General features: G+C 32.9%; 2 protein-coding genes across 2 annotated transcripts; both read right to left on the bottom strand.

Annotated features, from left to right (window-relative positions):
• Window positions 1-7717: 7717 nt before the first annotated feature.
• On the bottom strand, window positions 7718-10994 carry LOTGIDRAFT_111061 (hypothetical protein; the record flags this gene model as incomplete). Its single annotated transcript, XM_009048109.1, has 8 exons — window positions 7718-7810; window positions 8459-8653; window positions 8867-8968; window positions 9361-9533; window positions 9940-9981; window positions 10164-10205; window positions 10421-10496; window positions 10836-10994. The coding sequence occupies 8 exons, from the start codon at window positions 10992-10994 to the stop codon at window positions 7718-7720; spliced, it is 882 nt and encodes a 293-aa protein (XP_009046357.1).
• Window positions 10995-12840: 1846 nt separating this feature from the next.
• Window positions 12841-21000, bottom strand: LOTGIDRAFT_177835 (hypothetical protein; the record flags this gene model as incomplete). Its single annotated transcript, XM_009048108.1, has 10 exons — window positions 12841-12965; window positions 13284-13422; window positions 13666-13818; window positions 14102-14188; window positions 14725-14870; window positions 19480-19558; window positions 19848-19900; window positions 20150-20215; window positions 20512-20593; window positions 20869-21000. 10 exons carry the CDS (start codon window positions 20998-21000, stop codon window positions 12841-12843), a joined length of 1062 nt encoding a protein of 353 aa, XP_009046356.1.
• Between the last annotated feature and the right edge of the window lie 1113 nt (window positions 21001-22113).

Below are 22113 nucleotides of genomic sequence, written 5' to 3'. Positions count from 1 at the left end.
ACTTTCAGAAGAATATATTTTTCGAATTTAATTGCCCAAAATTGACTATAATATGAAACTTTTGATGAAATGTTTGTTTTATAAACAGTTTCTTCCACTTCACAATATAATATATTTAGTAATGTAGATCCACATTTTTTTTTTATTTAGCAAAGTTTTGTTCAGCAAAATCTTGGGAACCAAAGGCTACGTAACTTTGTTTTAGTAGACTTTCAAATTTCGCCAAAGTTTCGAGAAAGTTTGTAAAAACCAAAGATTTGATATGTAAATATTTGTTCCTCGAAGATTTTGTTACTAGAGACTTTGTATTAGTTAAGTGAAACTTTTATTTATAATAATAGAAATGTTATATCCATTTCTATGCTCATTTATGTTATATTCACCTGTGATATCAATTTATTATGAAATATAATACTTTCAAATACATGTATAAGTTTGTCACCCTACTCTTTCTAAGAAGATGTTTTCCTTATTGGCCAGTTATCGGAAATTCCCTCCATTAAAAATGAATTCTTAATTTGCGTTTGGGTAAACCTGAGAGCCCGTGGCAGTTTTAATGTTTTATTTCCAAAGTTGAGAAAAATGGAATCCTGGCATAAATTTGTTTTCAATGAAGATGTATTGATGATGAAGATCCAGATAGTGGTATCAGTTTCTCCCTTTTTTTCTCACCATGTCTTTAATCCTTGTTGATGTCAAAAACTGCCAAAGTTACATTTGTGAAATCTTAAAGGCATATAATTATCTACATATTTGAATTCCTTATCAGCTATCAGAATTGAAATCCGATTCAATTTAATAAATTTAGGCTGTCATCACTTTCAGGTCATTATAAACATCTGCAAAATCTGCACATGACCTATGACGGCCACAGATTCCTCTATAGATAACCCCCCCTTTGACATTTGCTTTCGTACGTCTTCATTTCGAATAATTCGTTCCTATGGTTACTTTTAAAGATTTGGATTAAATCTAAATAGTCCGGAAGTGGGAGAGACCAGTATTTCCATGTTTTAGAAATAACAACAGACAATTAAATAAAAGCATTGTTCTGACATTTAAAGCGATATGATCTTCTTAGTTGGCTAATCAATTTTAGCAACTCGCCGTACTCCACCATATACGCCAGGTAAAGCTTGATTGATAATCAATCAGCGAAACTGATGTCTTGATGTAACATTTCCGTGCAGTCGCGCAACAATAAAGTGATGTAACAAATAACTGTGAACCTAAACAAAACGTTATGGTTATCTGTGCTTAATAACTCTTAGTCGGTTAATCTACTATTATCCGTCAGGGAGCAAACCTAAATCGGGGTTTCCGAGGCTCATAGTATTCCATGCATGTGCAAGTAGACGCAATATCTCTGTCTTGGACACCATTTTCGATCAATCTTGCCTCAGTGGTATAATAATTAGATACCGAAATTGCTCTAATCAGTAATAATGTTCAGAGCTTAGACCTATGTATCCATAATTCATGACTTAATGCAGAACAGTTAAGGACTGGATAATAAAAAATTATTGGCACACCGAACGAACAAATTCCACGTATGTGTGCCCTAATTTTTAGGCAGAGGATAAACTAGTGAAAGAAACCAATGTGACAAACAACAATTGAAATGCTTAGTTTGAGGTGTTTTTGCAGGACAATTGAAATATATTCAAGGCCCAAAATCAAGCCCGACAATAAATGCTGAACTAAGGCCTTATGGAACATGTCCAAGAATTGCTAGGGTGTTCGGAAATAACACCAATTATCTTGAAATATACTTTTATGAGGCACAGTCATGTTTGCACTGCATGCCGATTTTTGAATGATTTATTCAATTGATTAAAAGATTGTAGATTTATATATATATATAGATATCGCTATATATATTTACATGCAGGATAAAATGTATTGCTATCTGCTATTGCAAATTACTGGAGCGTTAACTATAACAAAGCTAGATTAATACGCTATCGAATAATCCAATTAAATTTATGCATTACGAGGACAAAAAACTTCCGTGGTACAAGAAATATTTGCTTGATGATATCGGTATTTAACAGATGACGTGGCGATTTCTGATTATGCCTTTAAATTGCCATCTACCAATCAACCATTATTTTTGATATTTGGAAAAGTTCTATAGCATAAAACAAATTCACCTGAACACTGGTCATGTTGCCTAGCCAATGCCATCCAGCTCGAGCTTATCTTGGCTTATCTTAATTTCGCTTTATAAACCTATGGCGGCAAATTTCTTTGATGTTACAGGTTGATTATAAGTCGGTAATAACGTCCCATCTCTTGGTAGGTTTTTTTATTCCGAGGTACAACTGTACAAGTTTTACGCAGGTTCTTTATTCTGAGGTTAAGTTTTAGATTTGAAGGACGGATTTTAATAGATGATTTTATGAACGACTGTCTTGTAATATTTTATGTTGAAGGAAGACCATCTGCTACTGACAATCAGTTTGTAAGGTTCAAATTCAAGATTCGCCAAACGTAACAATATAACGATTAATGTGTAAGTAGTTGGTTGGGTGCTGATATCGTCAGATTTGTACAATACAACAATATACCCTAATGTTTCTTTAAAACTTTTCACTGGTCATCGTAACGATACAAAGTGCAGAAACTGTATTTTTTCGGGGGATTTGTATCGTGCAATACTACATATATAATATTTTAATGTAGAATTAGATGTTCCTAATATTTCTAAATTTTCCTCGAACGTTTAAACACATCACATTGGACATAATATCGATTGATCCTTCAACATATTTACCTATTATTTAATTACGAAACGGTATATAAGTCGGATAATGACCTAGGACTTTTTACGGAGTTTAGAAAACCCTCGAAAGAGAAAGGCGAGGCCAAATACTTACAGGCTTTGCCTTCGGGTATTCCACAGCCCGGCCTTTTCTTTTTCGGATTAAAAAAACTCGTCCTCGGTCATTATCCTATGGGTTTATATATTTTTTAAGTGTCAAATTTAGAAAACAATTTGATTTATTGGTGTTTCTAATGAATTATCATGTATTTTTAAGCATATCAATATGTTCTTTTTGCAAATAATTAAGGGTTTTAACCAATCATAAATGTCCATATATGTACAGTCTGAATAAACAAAAAAAAAAACCTTTCTTGATTCATATGATTCTTTTTAGCACCAAAAGAAACGATACCACCTGTTTGCAACGACATAAAAGAAAAACTAAACAATGCAGATGTTTAGGATTGGTGTTATGCTTTTGAGAAATCCTTTCACAACATCTGTACAAAAATTTCATTTCAATAAAATCTGTACAACCAATATGACAAGCCTTTAAAGATGGGTGGGGTCGAAAAAAGAACATTTCGTTAGAGCACTGATCACAGAAACAACGGGAAATGTCACACCACACGTCACAAAGTCAAGTCAGTAGCGGGTATGTCCACCGTGAGCATCAATACATGCCTGGTGATAGTGATGCGTGCGCAGCCCAACCTTCTGGCGACGTCGACGTGTGTCGCTCCATTCCAACGGCTCTCTCTCTCTCGGTGGCTGTCAAACGTGGCATATCTTGTGTTCTTTTTGTTGCTGTGATATCAACGTGTCTGATCAGCCGTTTTATACAGTTTTTATGCACGTGCAGAACATGCTAGAGAGGGAAATGTCACTTTCAAGAAATTTACGTTTTTTCCCGGAAGTGATCACGTGTTCCCGGTATTTTTATCGACTATGCTGTGTTTGGGATGTGCAATACGAATTTGCATGTTTTCATATTAGACAATTCACTTAGTTAAAAACAATTTTGAAAATAAGTTGGTGTCGTTTCTTTTGGACACTAGTTTATGATGATAGCATGTTATTTCTACTGTCCTGAATCTAGACTTCATATTATTTTTCTCTGACTATTTGTGTATTGTTTGTTCTTTGGCCTGTCTTTTAGATAGATATTAACTCGGTTTTAAAAAGGAAATAATAACTTGATTGATCCGGAACAAAATCTCATTTGTGATTTGTTTCTCGAAAACCTGTTAAGAATTATTTACAACTAATATAGGAAAAATGTTGACTAATATTCATTATAAAAAGGAAAAGGAGTAAATTTAGGGAAATGATGTTTGATCGATTTCAATTTTGAGTATTATTGATTTAGCTTCAGTGTAATCACTTTCATAAACTATAATATTAGCTGTAGAACATCATTCAAAAGGTATGGCTAGAATCCACTCAAGCATCCTTTTACTAACATTACATGTTTCTTGCTTACTGTCGTTTATAGTGGTGGATGTACCGAAAGTTTATGACCACATATTTTCTGTCAATGGTGCCTCAAATTGGACTTACGTGGTCAAAGCGTGTAGTGACGCCTATATAGGATTATTTGATACTAATATGGATTTTTTGGCCGAAGTGTCAATAGGACCCGGTAATAATACATATATTACGATAAATGTGGAGACTTTCGATGGATCAAGTACTGCTGTTAAAAAAGATGGTGAATATTTAAACTGTGACGAATTACGATATTTTTGGTTATACTGGAGAATAACGTTACTAGTAGTCGGACAAGGCAGGGTACTAGGTGAACATATGATCACCTCATATTCACCCTTAACTCTTGGTGGTAAACTGTTACATGTAGCCAATTTTGGGTTAGGAACAGATAATAACGTTATTGGCAAATGGATAATACAACCAACATGTGCAAAACATTAAATTGACTATAACAGAATTACAAAGTATAGAAAGTGCCACTACGCCGTTATAAAGTGATGTCTTATTATATTGAAGTGAAAGTATATTTTTTCAAATCTTTCAAACTTTTATTTTTTTCATTTATTTAATTCAAACTTGCAAAATTTGCACGACACATTTCTTTACAAATTGATGTTTATTTGGCTTACATTTGTTTTTAAACACCAATTAAATGTTCTGGAGTTTTAGGAATTACAATAACTGCAAGACCAGACTTGACTTATTGGGTAACTACTGTTGAGGTTTAGATTCAAAATTTGGTAACTCCTTTAACTACCTGTAAGCCATGTCTGTATTCATTGCTCTACTATAATTATATTATTTAAATATTGTAAGCTTTTGTCTCAAATAAAATGGTGTTTTACGTCCCACTTTTCCTGATTGTGTTTATTTGAAGGCGTTTATTCGGTGTAAACAGGTAAATATTTCTAGAACAGCTAGACTGTCCTGTCTGTTAGGTACATAGCCTGTAACACACGGGGACTCTCGTTTAGTGGCCCAATCTAGTGACTAAAAGACTTTTTCATGTGAGCCCTTACGAAATGAATGAAACAAGGGAAATGTTTGTCACATTTTAGTTTTCAAGAGGTACCGTACAAATTGCCTCAACCATTGAGTGTTAACCTGTATCGTAAGAGGAGAGAACTCAGACATCTTAGAGGATAACAACGTAAGATAAATATTCCAACAAATTGTGGCATAATGTAAGTAGGCCCTATTATGACCTAGCGTTATTATGACGTCATAATCAATAATGGTTTGCAAAATGCTTTATACTTTTGGTTAATAATAATAGTCTCCCCACAACGCTTTATCTTCAAAATTTATTATCTTTAATATTTCTATGTTTCAAATTGTACTTTACCGTTACAGATTAACACTTATATTAGTGCAATAAATTGGGCAGCAAGTGCTTTAGCAATATTTTGTATTTTCGTTTGGCTTGTGAAGGGTCAGTTAGTTGCCTCAAGCCTTTAACAAATCAAAGATTTGACCTTAAAGCTTTAACTGGTAACAGCGATCTTACGAATATAGGTAGTGACTGAAATAATGAGAAAAGACATTCATCCTCAGGTAAAATGTTTACCTTTTCATGCCGGGAAATCCGTTACTATGGGAACATCATAGCTAATATGTTCTCAATATATTCTGAATCGCCTTCTTTTTTTGCTTCAAAGTCATTGGTTGGTTTAACATTTTGCTACCAAAATCATCAAGCTGCTTGAAGATGTAGAAGTAAGTTCACGATGGGTTAAAGGTTGAATATCTTATACTTATTAACCACCTATTCTGAATCCGATGTTCTCGAAGTTTTTCCATACTATATTGATTCTGGAATATGCAATGATAAAACACATGAAACTAAAGAGATATGTTTGAGTAATTTGTGTTGAAATAACTGATGCATAGGATTCGGAATACGTTACGCCTACCAAAATCACTTTTCTAAAAACAACTTCGAATTATTTTGAACTGAATGTCGAGGTGAGGTTCCCTAAACCAGGAATCACTTAAATTATACCAAACAACCAATCTGTGAAATACCATTGACCAATCAGCTACTAACTCGGTAGGGTTCATATAACGACTTGTACAATCCTACACAATCTGTCGAAGGAACTGTTAAAGATGCCCTCGGTCTACTGAGTTTATTGTTATCCGACAGACCAACGAAAGAAGTGTCAGAGCAACAAACAATGAAATACTTAGAAATGACGCTCATGTTATTGTGACGTCATAATAAAACCTTATTCTTATTATCCAACCTAGAATCCCTATTAGTGGCGGCGGAAGCCTCGCGAGACCGGGGGTACAAATCGGCGAACTCAACTGTCGAGGCAGGATTAAAAATGTTTGAAACTCAATCAGCTGGGAAAACTTAGACGATTTAATCTCTCATATATATTTACTATGCATGTCATCAGTAGCTCCTTGAAACATAAGGCAAGAGGAACGAGCAGGGGCCACGAAATTCTTTCACTTTGGACAGAGAGTAAAAATAAGAGTCAATTAGTTTTGTGATCATTAAGTTTTATTATCAAAGAAATGATTGATTTCTAGACAATTAAAGATGAGATAGGGTAAATTGATAAGACTACATGTTTCATTGGTAATCAATTTATCAATTTCAAATTTAATTATTTCTTAGAATAACAAAGTATATGATCAATAAGAACAAGAGTTCAGTGTTTATATAGTCTATTGGTTCAATTTACACACTCTCGTGGCTGTGGTAAAAATTAGTATAGAAATGATTTTAGAAGTACTATCCCTCTAGACAAATACAGTTGCAAGTCTCAGTTACATGCTGGATGGTATCGACAAAGTAGAAAGTTTTCTTCTTGTCCAAGGGCTTTATTCTTGAAAACTTAACTTTAGCGCTCCATTCTGATTTGTCACTGACTTACATCAATTTTAAGTTAAGTTTTATTATTATTATTAGTTTGAGAATAATGCCACTGAACCACAATGTTTCAATGAGCATACAAGTAATACAACATTTCATTACAAACCATGTACATGTATATCATAAACAATTCACCTACACAGAATGATAACACAACTTATATAATGATAGAATGAATAAAAATACAAGTATAAAAAGATGATAAAATAACTATATACAATGAATGCATGAATTCAGCTACTGCTTTCTTCCTTCTTTTCTTCACTTCCCTTTGATTCTGAAAAAAAACAACCCAAAACATTGTGTAAAAATTACATTCAACCCCTTACGCTCTTAGCCCCAAATCAGCTGCACTCTGAGAGAAACAATGAAAAGTTGTGTATGTGATACATGAAATTCTTACACTTTCGGAACACATGATGGAATTTCCATACCAGGTTTAAAAAACTGTAAAGAAGTTTTCTTAACTTTTTTGTGTATCATTGTTTACTATAGCTTCTAATTGCATCATTTCAAACGGTAATAGCACAAACATCTGAATCTAATTTTTGAGTATACCACCTGGAATGATATTAAACCAACACAATGTAAATGATACATGACATACCTTCTTCTTCAGTATTTTCTTCAGTTTGTGTAGAATCTACTTCCATTTTCTCATCTTCCTTTGACTCTGGTTCATCTTTTTTCTCTTTAGAATTCTCTACAGTTGATTCCTAAAATTCAAAACAGGATGTATTAATTCAAGTTGTTTTACCAATTTCATGACAGGGTGTGAATAGAACAAGCCATTTATATGGTACATAACTGAAAACAGAATCAAGCCTTTCTTTGACTTGACTCAAAATTCCTTTTTTCAGTAAAGCATTAAAAAAAAAAATTCTTACATGCATTAGTTATTTATGAATTTTTTTTATTTCTTAATATGAAAAAGTTCTACTGACCTTTGGTGAAGAGTCCTCCTTGGTTTGGACTGGGTCATCTTTTTCCTGAAAACAGTTGGTTACATTATTCAGTTATAGAAATCAAGAGAAATTCAAAACTAAAAAGATCTCTATATCATTTATTAACTATTAACAACAATACACTTTCTTTCAAAGCTTTTATTACACTTTAAACTCCCGGACTGCTATATCTGACTGGAAACACCTAGGGCTCTAATTCACACACAAAATATCTTTTATGATAAAATTTGCGTTCCTATGAAATCATAAAATGAGAAAATATGTTTTCAAAAATCCAATAACACTCTCAATTAAAATTTGACCTAAAATTTCATGGGAAAAATCAAACTTAATTTATCTATTACATACATCACTAGGTTTTTGATCAGTTTCCATTTCTTCAGAACTTTTCTCTTCATCCTCTTTCTTTTTCTTTATATCAGCTTTACTTTTATCTTCATCTTGTTGTTGTGTTTGATTCTGTCTAGTTTTAATATCATCTTTAGCTTTAGTAATCATTCCATTGATCATTTCTTCTGTTATCTGTGGTTTACTTTCACATAGCTTAAAAAATAATTATATTATATCATAAAGCAGACCACACCACACCACACTATATGTTTATATTTTTTTAATTCTTGAATTTCACACCTTCATATATCAATGGTCTAAAAAACGATCTGATATGAGTTTAAAGTAGCTGTATGGAAGTTTAATCAATTTGGAATATTCAATCAATAATTTAAATGAGAAAAGAGATAAAAACATTATACCAACCTTTTTCAGATCTTCATGAAATTGTTGACTAGATTCCATGAATTTACGTTTTTTAGAATCATGTTTTTCTTCTATAGTTTGTAATTCATTTTCTAATTTTTTCTAATAAAAAAAGAAAAAGCTTAATGAACAGATCAGTGAGAGCAAGAAATTTGGACAGGATTTATATTATCTTGAAATGACATTTAGAAATAAACAAGAAAGGAGTAGTAAATCCATAATAGTGTTCTTTATATTTTCTCAGATCCTGGGAAACTGTATTGCTACAAAGAGTTAAGTATTATTCTTTGTATGTTACTTTTGTAGTTTAGTTTCCATCAAGGCTATAGTTCAGTCAATGAGAGCACCTATGCATGCTCAGCAAAGATGATTGCCAAAAAAACCAACATGATCCCTTCTTTTCTTGGAGACCAGTGCTTTAAGGTGATTTCAGAGTTTTTACTGGACATTTGCATAGTTAACAAATGTATTAGTAAATGTGCTATGCTATCTACCTGATGCATGGTTAAAGATTGTACTTGACGTTTCAATACACTCATTCTACCAGTAGTAACCACAGTTCTTACATCTGGTACTACACTCTCACTAAATATATCATTAATTAATCGATGATTTCTGGTATAACGAGCATGAGCTATATGTTTAACTGAGAACCCATCATCAGCTTCTACAATGAAATATCAATATATCATTTCAATACGGCGCTCTTTTAAAATACTGGTTTTATTATGACATTACTTTTCAAATGCATTACAAGAGAAACAACATCATAACATAGATTGTGGAATATTCAGATCAACTTCTGATAGTAAGAGCTCAAAGAGCTACCATGTCCTTTAATTCATTGTTTTATCTACCAATAGAGTCCACTTTCATGACAACATAGTTCAAAGCCACAGTGAAATAGTCAATCATGGCTAAGAAATTTTTGTTGAAATTGCAGTAGACCAGGACTTCGATGCTGAATAGTGATATAGAAAGCTGAAACCCAGCTCTATCACCTGGTATAATAAATATCCTTGATGAATAGCCCTTTAAGAAAGCTTATAATTATGTGTATTACATATACCTACCATCTTCATCCTCTGCAGGTTGTATACTAATTCTAGGCATTTCTAATTTAGAACTCTGAAAAACAACCAAATATACAGAACAATTTAAAAAGTAGTCAACTGAAAAGAAGTTAAGTGAAAAAAACTCTTGGACAACATACCCATAATTTTCTAAAATAGAATCACTTTCAATGTCTGAGACAAGAAAAATTGAAATACCTTCTGTTTTCTGTCGTCTGATCTACCAGAAGATCTTTCTTCTTCTTCAATAGCAGCTTCGGCAGCAGCTAGAATTATAATATAGGATATATAATATAAATGTTATTAGAAATATAAGTGTGCTCTGTGGATAAAATACTAATTCACACCTGGTACGACAAGTTGTTGCTAACCTCACTATGTACTTTAAAAGCGAGAGAGAGTATAGACTAGAACCTTACCTTGACAAACGATTACATGTTAAATATGGAAATCTGCACAATTTGAAAGTAAACATACTAACCTCTACTTTTGGCAGAAACCCAAGCTTGATAAGCAGGTGAATTATGGTATGCCTTCATAGCTTCATTATATTGTGACTACAAATAATAACAAAAATTATCATTAAAAAATGATCACCTTATTTAAAGCTTTTGGGATCATTCATTTAAACATTAAACAACTTTTCTAACACTGTAAACTATGACAATCCTTCCAGCTAAAAAAAAACATAACTCTCAGATGATGCATCTATTTCTATTGAGTGAGTGATAGGCATTCCTTTGGAGAACAATTTCTAAAATTCCTATACTTCATTTATATAGTAGAATTTCTAATACTTTAGTATCACTATTACTGTCAGTTTTCATGCTCAATGAGAATATGGTTTGGGAATATCTAGGCTATACATAAATACCTGGTACATAAAGAAAGCAAACCTTTTCAGATTCATACTCTTCAATAAATTCTTGTTTATCCACATCTACTAAATCTCGCCACATACCACCAATAATTTTACCAATTTCCCATAATTTCAACTCTGGGTTAGCTGCTTTCACTCCTTCCCATACTTTACGACTGTATCTCATATAAGGCATAAGGGGCTTATCGGGTGGTTTGGGTGGTTTAGGGATGCCAGAATCTCTCTGAAATATGAAAAACATAATGGTTTCTATACTAGAAATGAAAATGAAATGTCAGACTTGTCTGCACTATTGGGCTAATGAAGACAGGAGTTTATATAAGCTTACTAGATAAATACATGAGCTTCTTGATTTTTTTTAGATTTTTTGGCCTCATGAGCATTGCATTTTAGAATTTAGATACGAGTTTGATATTTCTTATACTTACATCTCTTCTAGAACCAATTTTAACTGGATGAAAGTTAGGATGGCCATGAGTTGACTGCACAAATGGATTAGCTCCCTGAAATCAAAAGGAGAGAATGAACATCTAAAGCACATTTCTTTAGATATTACGATCCTTTCATGTTTATTGACAATGAGACTAATTACATTTCTATTACATTAAGTACCTGACCAAGCCTACCTTAGTATCTTGTGGTGGTGGCACTCTAGCTCTACTCCCTATGGCCATTTGGGGAGACTGTGCCATGCCTCTAAAGCTTGGTAGGGCCATTTTCGCTATCTGAAAGATACAAAAATAAAAATTACATTAAAATATCTTGTGTGTCTTGATTTAACCTGTTAAAACTAGTGCTTTAATAGAAATTCAGTGAGTCAATAAATAACAATACGATATGAATCAAATGGATGACACCAGGTATACTAAACAGACCACAACATAATTCTCATAATGTGCCTAAGTGGCCAGCACTAAGAACAGTACCTTATGAATCTTTAGATTTCCACTGATAATATTCAACAGCTAATAGAGTTTTTCATTTGTCCAGTCCTATGAGATCAGATTATATCTCAGATTCAAATAAGACAATCCAGAATACAATACAGAACTGATTTCTGACAAAAGAAAACAAAATGAAAACTGACCGGTATAATGAATGATAATTATCATCAATTGTATGCCGCATTTATTTGACGCCACCAAAAATCAGAAATATGTGCCTTGGTATAGATTATGTACAAAAATTACAAATGAATCCAAGGGGCATACTTACTTTTTTATGTTTTAAGTTGATTTACACAAAGAACTCGACGACACTTGCAAATGACGCCATCTTGTAGAAACATCACCCCCAAGGATGTCAATTCGACCGGAAGTTTACAGTTTCTTTTTGTCAAGTCGTCCAACGTATCTTGCAAGAAGACGTTTCGACCCGATTTTATCACTTGATATGCAACATCATCCGCTTTTGTCTTAATTTACGATTTGACTCGGGCAAATATTGTAGACGAGTTGCTGGTATTCTAAATGTTTTAATTTAGGGTTACATTAGGATGGATGGAAGGTATCAAGTTACTATTCCATAGAAGGCACTGTCCTGGCAGAGGGTTAACACAGAATTCATTATTGTTAAGGCTAGTATGTTAAAATGTGAAGTAATTTATAACATGATATCAAGAATTTGCAACACTCTCAGAAATTGCCACAATGAACAAGTACCAAAAACAAAATAATCAACAAATAAACATTGTTAAAAATGTGTATTTTGATACATTATAATATACAAAAATACACGAGATTCAGCCAGTGTGTCAAATATTAAATCTTCCATAACTGTGAAGTAAAACTTGGTCACACGATTTCCTACCCTATCACAATTTTATTTCTTTTTATGACCAACACCAATTACAAGGCTTGATCATTCTTGATCAAATGTCCATATCATCCAGAATTTTTATACAGATTATCAAAGTATTATTACAAATAGCAGCAATATTATGAGTTTTTTGTCAATTAAAACTACTGCTACTAATATTCTAAAGTCAAAAAGTCTAAAATAGGGATTGATAAATATATTTATTAATCTTGCATAACAAGTTCTCTATCATCTGGTAATTTAGAGAAATAATAATCAACTCTTTCATCTGTAACATCTTCTAATCTAGCAGGTTTCCATTGGGGGTTTTGATCTTTATCTATTAGCACTAAAAATATACAAATTCATTTTCATTACATTTGTTGCATTTGACAGCATCTTTGATTGTATTGACAGCATTCATAGAGCGATATATAAAGAACAAATTCTATTCTTGTCACCAAAAGTAATTTTTACCAAAGAAACTTTATTTATTTCATTTATTTTTAATTATCATAAAAATTGGTAAGCCTCACTATTGCTTCAGTAAAATTTATAAACCAAAAATTACTCTCCATTTTGTGACCTTTTTAAAACTTAATCATAGTGATTTTTGGTTCAAAATTTGTAATGATTTAGGACAAGTCAATTGAAGTTGAAGACATACCTGCTCTAACACCTTCACGTAAATCATGATCTTCAATACATCTCTGACACAGTCTATTCTCCATATAAAAACATTCTTTTAAACTTAAATTAGCACCTTCCTTTAATTGTCTTAAAGTTATTTTCATTGAAGTAGGAGACTGAAAGAGAACATTAACAAGAATAAAGTACCAATAATCTTAGCGTTCTTCCATTTGGAAATACAATTTTAGAAAATAATGCCATAAAGAGTAGAAGAAAGATTTGAAGTCTATGTTTATTTTGGTGTACAATGTCCAACTTATTAAATTCAGAATGAGATGTGTATGGTATTTGTTTTTCCTGCTAGTTACTACAGCATAATTAGCTAAGAAATAAAAGAAATTATAAAGCAAATATTCTACCATTTTCTTCAATGTTTCCAGTTGTTTTAATGCCCATTCTGAACCATCTTTCTCTAAATTTGTAAATATCTGTTCTACAGTTGTAGCACTAAATGACCTATTAATATCTTCCATTTTAGGTTCCAATATAAACTCATGGGACTCTTTGGTACTCTTCAAAACAAAACATAGAATTGTATATTTTGTATTTTATTTGTCTTTGTCACTGGACTGCTGTTTCAAATTTTCATAGATTGACATTTCAATGCATGAATATAAATAAGTAAGCAATATTAAACGAACACAATATGAATAATTTTAAAGGAATAGAGTCCAGTAATTTAAATATAAGTTATAAGGTATTACTTCTACTTTAATCTTAATTTAATTTTCTTTTTTTTATTAAAATTTTATTAGCTATTGCTGGTCTAAAGCTAAAGACGAATAATACATTTACCTCTTTATGGAACTGATCTAACAGATTCTGAATATTATTGTGGTCGGGATTATCTAAAGCTGCCAATTCTTCTTCTAATGTACTGACCTAAAATATCAATTCATTTTTATCCTCATTAGGATCAATTAAATTCAATTTCACAATAACAAGCAACCAATTATTGTTGATCACTTCACAAAATAATAAACTATAAACTTCTTTTAAAGGGATAGTTGCCCCATTTTAGGATTTTGATTTGAGTCTTGAATATATGTAAATAGTCTACTAGAAATTATGAAAACTGCAAAATTCCTTCAAAAATATATCAAACTAGGAATTTCTTTTCCTACTTCTATAGATGATTTTTCAATATATGGCAGTGTCTCTAGAAAAGACAAATTATCTTTTTGACTTTCGAACGTGTATAATTCTGGACACACATGGATTTAAAGGGTCAAATTTCGACGGTACAATAAGTGATTAGCTAAGCAATTCACTTTTATGAGACTAAGGTAGGATTGGTAAAAAAAATGGGTCACCCGTCCCTTTTAGACATAGCTATGTTTTGAATGAAGATTATTTCAATATTTGACTCTGTAAAATATATATGTCATGCAAGAAATTAGAATTTAAAGATAACTCACTTTGTTTGAATCAACAAAATGGGTAGCAATACCAGCTAAATGCACATCTCTACCTTTGAGTCTAAAACCAGTTAAACCTAAATAGATTCCTAACTTTCCTTGTAACCTTGGCAACACATATCCACCACCTACATCTGGTACTAAACCTGTAGGAAATTAGAAAAAAATGTTCATTTTATTTAGGCTTGATTACGCAGATTCTGTGTTAAGAGTGAAGAAGTTCCTAAAAACTTCTATGTAAAGCACTGGCCAAGGTCACAAATAAAGATATAAATGTTTAATATAAGATAAGGTGAAGTTAGCATAGTTAGTATTAAGTTAAAAAAACAACCTGAAATAAACAAAAGTCTATAATATGAAAGTTTTCTTGTTACCAGTTCTAAAAGAAAAGAGTATGAATAGGTTCTGAAAAGATAAACATCTATACATAAGGATTAGAATATATTATACTTAATGAGCTAGAAAATAGAGAGGGGGGTCAAGTATTATTGGATTCAATGGGATCGAGTCTACCACGGACCAGAAAATTACTAAGGTTTTTATTGCGCTTATAGGCAATTACAAGTCGTTTGGTATATACATTCGGAAATCTGTTCTGTAATTCACTGTAATACTGTTTGACGATGGAAGAGGTTTTGGCAGCTGTATGATTAAAGGTGGCAACAAATGGAATCATTTGATTATCATGCTAGATGTTAATTCCATTTGGAGCCACTGTTTGGAGTTGGTCCATCCAGTAGCTTTCTCTCTGTAATCGTTTGCTTTTTGGTTTGATAAGATCAGAGTCAGGAATTGATTCAACAGGCATGATAAGAAGGTCTTCAATGGAATGGTCAGGTAAATTAAAATGATGAAAAATTGGTCTATTTTTGCTATGAATTATATCAAAGCGATGGCCGCTAAATCGAGTTCGCAACGCGTTCTGGGTTTCACCGACGTATTGTTTGTCACATTTTTTACACGAAATTAGGTAAATGATATTTTTATCCGTACACGTGAGACGTTCTTTAATTTCAAATATTTTTCCGTTTTTATTTTGAAAATAATGAGACATATGGATATGTTCACAGGTGCGACACCGAGAACCTTTACATGGTATTGCGCCAAAGTTATTTATTGGAGGAGGGGGTTCATTAATTTTTAAAAGGTCCAAAACAGTGTCATTTTTAATTTTGCGCAAGAATCGTTTGGAATAGCCCCTCTCTCTTAATTTACTGAAAACTAGTCTACAAGCTGCATCAAAATCTACTTTTTGAGAGCAAATTCTAAAAAAACGCAAAATTTGTGATTTGATTATTCCTGTAAAAGTATGTTTTGGGTGAAAAGAGTTTTTATATAAAAGTTGGTGAGTATCCGTTGGTTTAAAAATACTTTGATGTCTAATTTGTTTGTTTGAGAGAAACTTGGTCCTTTGAATACCGTAGTATCCAAAAAATCCATACTTTGTTCAGAAATATTCGCAGTTAGTTTTACAGAAGGGTGGTGATTATTCAAAATTTCAAAATATTGCCAAAAATTTGTTAAAGACTCGGTCCAAATAATAAAAATATCGTCAAGAAACCTTCCATAGAAGAAAGGTTCAAAAGGGGAAATGGAAGAAATTTCCAGTTCCCACTCAGCCATAAAGATATTTGCATAACTCGGCGCAAATCTTTTGCCCATCGCGGTGCCTGAAGTCTGGAGATAAATTTTTTCATTAAAGACAAAGTCATTTCGCGTTAGACATAATTCCAAAAGTTCTAATATTTCTTTGTCGGGTCTATCTATGCAGGGATTTCGAAAAAAGGCCTTTCGGACAGCGTCTAAACCAGTTTTATTATCAATATTGGTATACATACTCGTAACATCTAATGAGATAAATCTTGCCTTTGGAGGAACATTCAAGCTTTTAATTTTTTCAACAAAATCGGTGGTATCCTTAAGATATGACGGATGCTTACATGCTACTGGAAGTAAAAAATGGTCAATGTATTCATAAACTCGGTAGGATTCGCTCGCGCAATCTGAGATAATAGGCCTGCCTTTAGGAATCCTATTGGCTAGAAACCATTCAGTTTCCGGGTTTTTGTGAATCTTCGGTAAAGTATAAATGTGACGTTGACGGACTTCGCTGAAAGATAGTCATATTGGGAATCAGAAATAAATTGTTTGTTTACTAACGTTTTTAAAATATTGTTTATCTTTTGCGCAGAAAATAGGTTGATCAAGTACACGGTAATGATTAGCATTGTTCAATTGTTTCTCTAATTCAAAAATGTAGTCTTCGCGATTCTAAATGACACAGCAACTGCCTTTGTCACTCTTTCGTATTATAATGTTCTGATCGTTTTTTAGGCTATTCAAAGCTTTCCTTTCAAACTTGGTGAGGTAAATGAGATATTTCTTCATGTAATTTATCGCAAGTAGCCAAAATATCTGAGTCAATCGCGCTGTCTGGTGGAGTCCAACCAGACTTTTCAATTCGCTTGCCTCTGCCGAGTCTATTCCGAAAAAAGAAATTTAACTTAAAAGTCCTATTGACGTGTTCAACCGACGATAAAATTGGTTCATGGGAAAGAGTTTTAGATGTCGGAATAAATGTTAGACCTCTATCTAAAACTCTTTCTTCAAGGGGAGAAAGTTTTCGCGAACTGAGGTTAACCACAGTTTCTCCTAATTTTAGAGCATTTCCCCCCGCGTTCAGTTTAAATGGGAGACCCATGAAAAATAAATCCTTCTTGCAGTGGGGGACATCCAGTGGATGTTATCCGAAATGACACTGACCACTCCATTGAAGCGAGGAATAGTATGGGCATTGGTAGACGGTTTATGATATAATAGACTGTTGAACTTCTGGAGGTTATTGACTAAATGAGGTTCAGCTAATTGTAGCTCCTTTGAGTAAGGAATCTGTGTGGCGTAAAGGGTAGCAGACGAAAATTTCGACTTGGCAAGTTTGAGGAGTTCCAGCATTCTTCTGTGTATGGATTCTCCTGATACCTGTTTATTATTTAGGCCAACATGAAATAACACCTTTTTCGGAATGGTTGTTGGAGAGATCTTGGAGAGTAATGTATTGATATGCTGAATTCGGGCACCAGGGTAAGATTCGGCTTGGGTATCTGGATGTAGGAACGGGATGTTGCTGATGTTGGAAGATCCAATGATAACTTTTGGTTTGGTGAGTGTGGGAATAGACCATTCCTTCTCATTATTATTACGTCGTGGTTTACAGGCTGGAGAAGAGGGTGAGGTGGTTAAACTTAAGTGGCGGCGAGTATTGGTACGTTGAGGTTTCGGTGTTTCAGGGTTCGATCTTGGCGTCGTCATTGGTGTGGATGGAGTTGCAGTAAAAGTTGGTAATGGTAAAGAACGTCTATCAGTGTGAGGTTTCTTGCTTATGGATAATGGTTCTTGCGAGGTACTAAGGCCAGAAGGTGATTGAGTTCTTTTGCGTTTCGGCGTAGGTCTTACATCTGCGATTAATGGTAACTGGTGTCTGTTTGGTGTAGAAACTGGCTGAGATTCAGCTTCCATGTCTTCCACAACACCTACCTCTTTAAAAGAGTCTATGATTTTATCAAATTGATCAAGGGTATCTTTTTGGAGTCGGCGATATGACTTCTTAGCCCAATTTATTGCTTCGAAAGTGAATTGTTTAAAATTTGATTCCGAAATATTGCGTGCTTTGATCAAGGAAATTTTTTCAGCCAGCTGTGAATCATAATGATTCTTAAGTGCTATCACCACGTTTTTAGCCCAAACATTATTTATTGTCTCGATAGCCGAGGAAATAGCAGAATTTTTTAAAGCTGGTTTAACAAACCGATTGAGATCCGAAATTTTAGAGATAAAACCACGTTTGGGAGAACCACTGACTTGCTTTGAAATGACGGAAGCATGGTGAAGACATTGTAAGATTTGGAATAATATCTTCAATGCTGGATTGGTCTCCTGTCTTTGGTGTTTATCAGGGTTGTATGGACGACGGTAGTTGTTCTGGTGGTTGGGATTAGTGTTTCCTCTCTGATGCTGGTTTTGGCGATAGTTTGGTTGATTATGCCGATAGTTTGGTTGATTATGATGATAGTTTGGTTGATTATGACGATAGTTGGGTTGATTATGACGAAAGTTGGGTTGATTATAGAGATACGAATACTGGGTAAAGTAATTTTGCCTGGGATATTGCCAATGAGATCTAAAGCGCTGGTCCATGGTAGCTCAAAAAAAAATTAAAAATATTATGAAAGTACTTAAAAAGCACAAAAAATACTTAAAGGGTAAAAAGTACCTAAAACGGTAAATTTTTATTTGAGAAGGCAAAAAAGTGGAAAAAAAATATATAACAATTTACAACATATATCTTACAAAAATTAACAAAAAATGGGGGGCTCCTTGAAATATAAGATCCGGATTTCGCTATATTAGCTTCTTCAGGTATGTCATTCTATCCAAAATTCAAAAGTCATGCTTCAAGGCTTCTAGCAATAGTCTTTCCCATCTTACCAGCTTAATGTGTTGACCTGAATACTGGTGAACTAACAGAATAAATAAATGTGAACTTTACTACCTATGCAGACAAACCAGGTTGCAGAATGACATCAGTTGTGGAGTTCAAATTCAATGAAGATTTTGGATTCAGGATTTTTAGGCTTATATGATACAGAATGACCTTGAGAAGCTTGAAGAACTTGGAGCTCTAGATGTCAAACAAGATTAGAGTGCTGCAGGCTAAAGGAATTAAATTTTGACTGACAAATACAAACAAATTATTACCTATACTAGTTTCTGGCATAGCAAACATTGTCTTTTCTGAGGCTACTCTGTATTTCCCATGAACTGACAACCCAAAACCCTGGAAACATACCTTTGATCATGACAAATCTTATCATGAAATATTAAAAAGGAAAGGAAAACAGACCTTCTACCAGCACACGGGCAAGACAATGAACTTGTCTATCCAATTAAAAAGTATCTTATGGCGGAGCATTTGTGTAAGTTTTTCAAACAACCTTTCCGACAAAATAACAACTAAAAATCAGATTGAAAAAGTTACAAGTTTTACTAATTTAGCTCAAGGTCAGTCTAAAAGCAGGTGAATCACTGGTAAAACTTGACAAATATATAAATTTAACTCTGCTCACCCCTCCCATTGTTATACCAGTTATCAGAGAAATAAATGGCTTTTTATATGTTCCTGAAATAAAATTATATTTGTAAAATTTACTCTTTCTATTACTGCCAAACAGCCAAAAAACATTTTGATTGAAGTTGCAGTAAAGAATCACATAATCTAAATTTGTTCAGGTATGAAGTTTCTGACATTGTGAATCTGTGATCCTTGCAGACCTTGTTTGTACAAGAAATTCTAGGAGTAATTGTTTTGCCCTTGCATTGAATATATATGTGTGACATTATTGACAAGACAGACAAGCAGATCTCTCACCTATTGTATAATCTAATGGATATTCTTCCTTAAAAAAGTTAATTCCTTCAGGGGTTTGAGTGAGAGCTAGAATTAGACAAGAATTAAAGGGTGAATCATTTCAACATGGCCATCAAGGTATTTTACCAATTAAGCGTTGAGCGTTAAGTCATAAAAATCATAAAGTCTTCAACAAAAATAGTTCTGCTGATGGTTGAATTATGGAACTGCACCTAAATTTATAAATGATCTAAATAAGATTAAATTGTGCCAAAGCTATTGGGTAAAGCATAATACTTAAAATATTATATATCATAGATATTCATTTGTCACATACCATTTTAATTGATAAAATATAGGATTTTTTATAATGAAGATATTACCTTTTATGTCACCTCCAGCACAAAATGCTTTACCAGCTCCTTTCAAAACAACAAAACTTATAGCAGGGTCATTTTCCCATTTCTACAAGAGAATTTCAGCACAATTCAATATATACTATTATGTTTTTCACAAAACATAGCTTTTTCTCTATCTAGCATAGATTTTTATACAACAAACATAACTTTTCTTATACAAAAACAGAGCTGTTTAAACATAGTTATATATACCCCAAATTTAGCTTTTTCTAAACAAACCATAGCTTTTTTTTATCTACATTAAACATAGCCAAAATTTCCATACTGAGATTAAGTACAATGTGCAACTTGGTAAAATCTAAAAATATAAATCGTACTCACCAATAATTGAGGATGTAACTTTCTCATCATAGAAAAACTTAAAGAATTTAATGCTTTTGGTCTGTTTAATATGCACATTCCCATTTTATTAACAGTTTGACTGATAACATCATTATGTTCTCCAATAGACATACTGGCCATAGGTGTACAACTCTTCTGTAAGTGCATATTATAAAAACAAAATATACTTTGAGATGAATCTGGGACTTCATGTTTGAACTTACATGTCAGATTTTCAGATAATAAAAATATTTAGAATATATGAATGGCAATCAACATTTCATGTACAGAACCATTTAACATAAATAAGTTACTTACGGTATGACTTAAAATCACATCTAAACGCTTAAGGGATCTAAAAAATAATAAATAAAAAATGAAACATAAACAGTTTGTCATTACACTTTGTAGCCTACTGGATTAAGGCATGGGTGCGCTAAATATAGAGTTCAAATATATTTGTCACTACCAAATATTGGTGACTTTACACATGTTATACCTACCTTTGGAACATTTTCTGTACTGGTATTGTATACTCAATATGCAATTACCTATAATTAATTAAAATGCATAGAATTAATATATAAGTATAAATTCACAAATACTAATACTAAAAAGACAACCTGGCTAACAATATATATCTAAATCTTGGGCATTTGTCCCTAAGAAAATAGGTTTGTTCGCCCATGTGTACCCCCACTACATTTTTACGAAAATCATGAATTTTCAACGTTTTTTGCTCCAAAATATGTCATATATCCCACACTTTTACAGTGCTTTCACATCTTAGAGTTGCTCCCTCATTCAGTCAATCTACCCCTTTTGGTGCCCCCAATCTGCCCCAGGATGCTGGTGCTACCACGAGTACAATCACATTTCAAAGTGATCCACTATTTAATTCCATATTGTATTAGGGCATTTGGCCGGACAAAGCCTATGTTTGATCTCTTGTCTTATGACATGTTTTAATCTATATGAAAATCTACACAATGTCAAACTATGAAATTCTGTACACTCTGCAAAAACATAATCAAATAATCTCCATTATCAGTTAATCATCCGAAACTTATAAGACAAATCTGATTATTAATTGGAAATATAAGGAGAGAATTCTAAATTTCAAGACTTGTTAGCTAGATATAGAGAGCTACTGATAAATAAGTAGGCTTAATACCTATACATGGATGAGCACCCACATGGACTAAAATATATCTAGCAAAATAAAGCAACACCGGATCTCAAATT

This window comes from Lottia gigantea, assembly GCF_000327385.1.
Source record: "Lottia gigantea unplaced genomic scaffold LOTGIsca_12, whole genome shotgun sequence".
NCBI lineage: Eukaryota > Metazoa > Mollusca > Gastropoda > Lottiidae > Lottia > Lottia gigantea.
The sequence above is the reverse complement of the archived record's forward strand: the minus strand, read 5'-3'. Positions and strand labels throughout refer to the sequence as shown.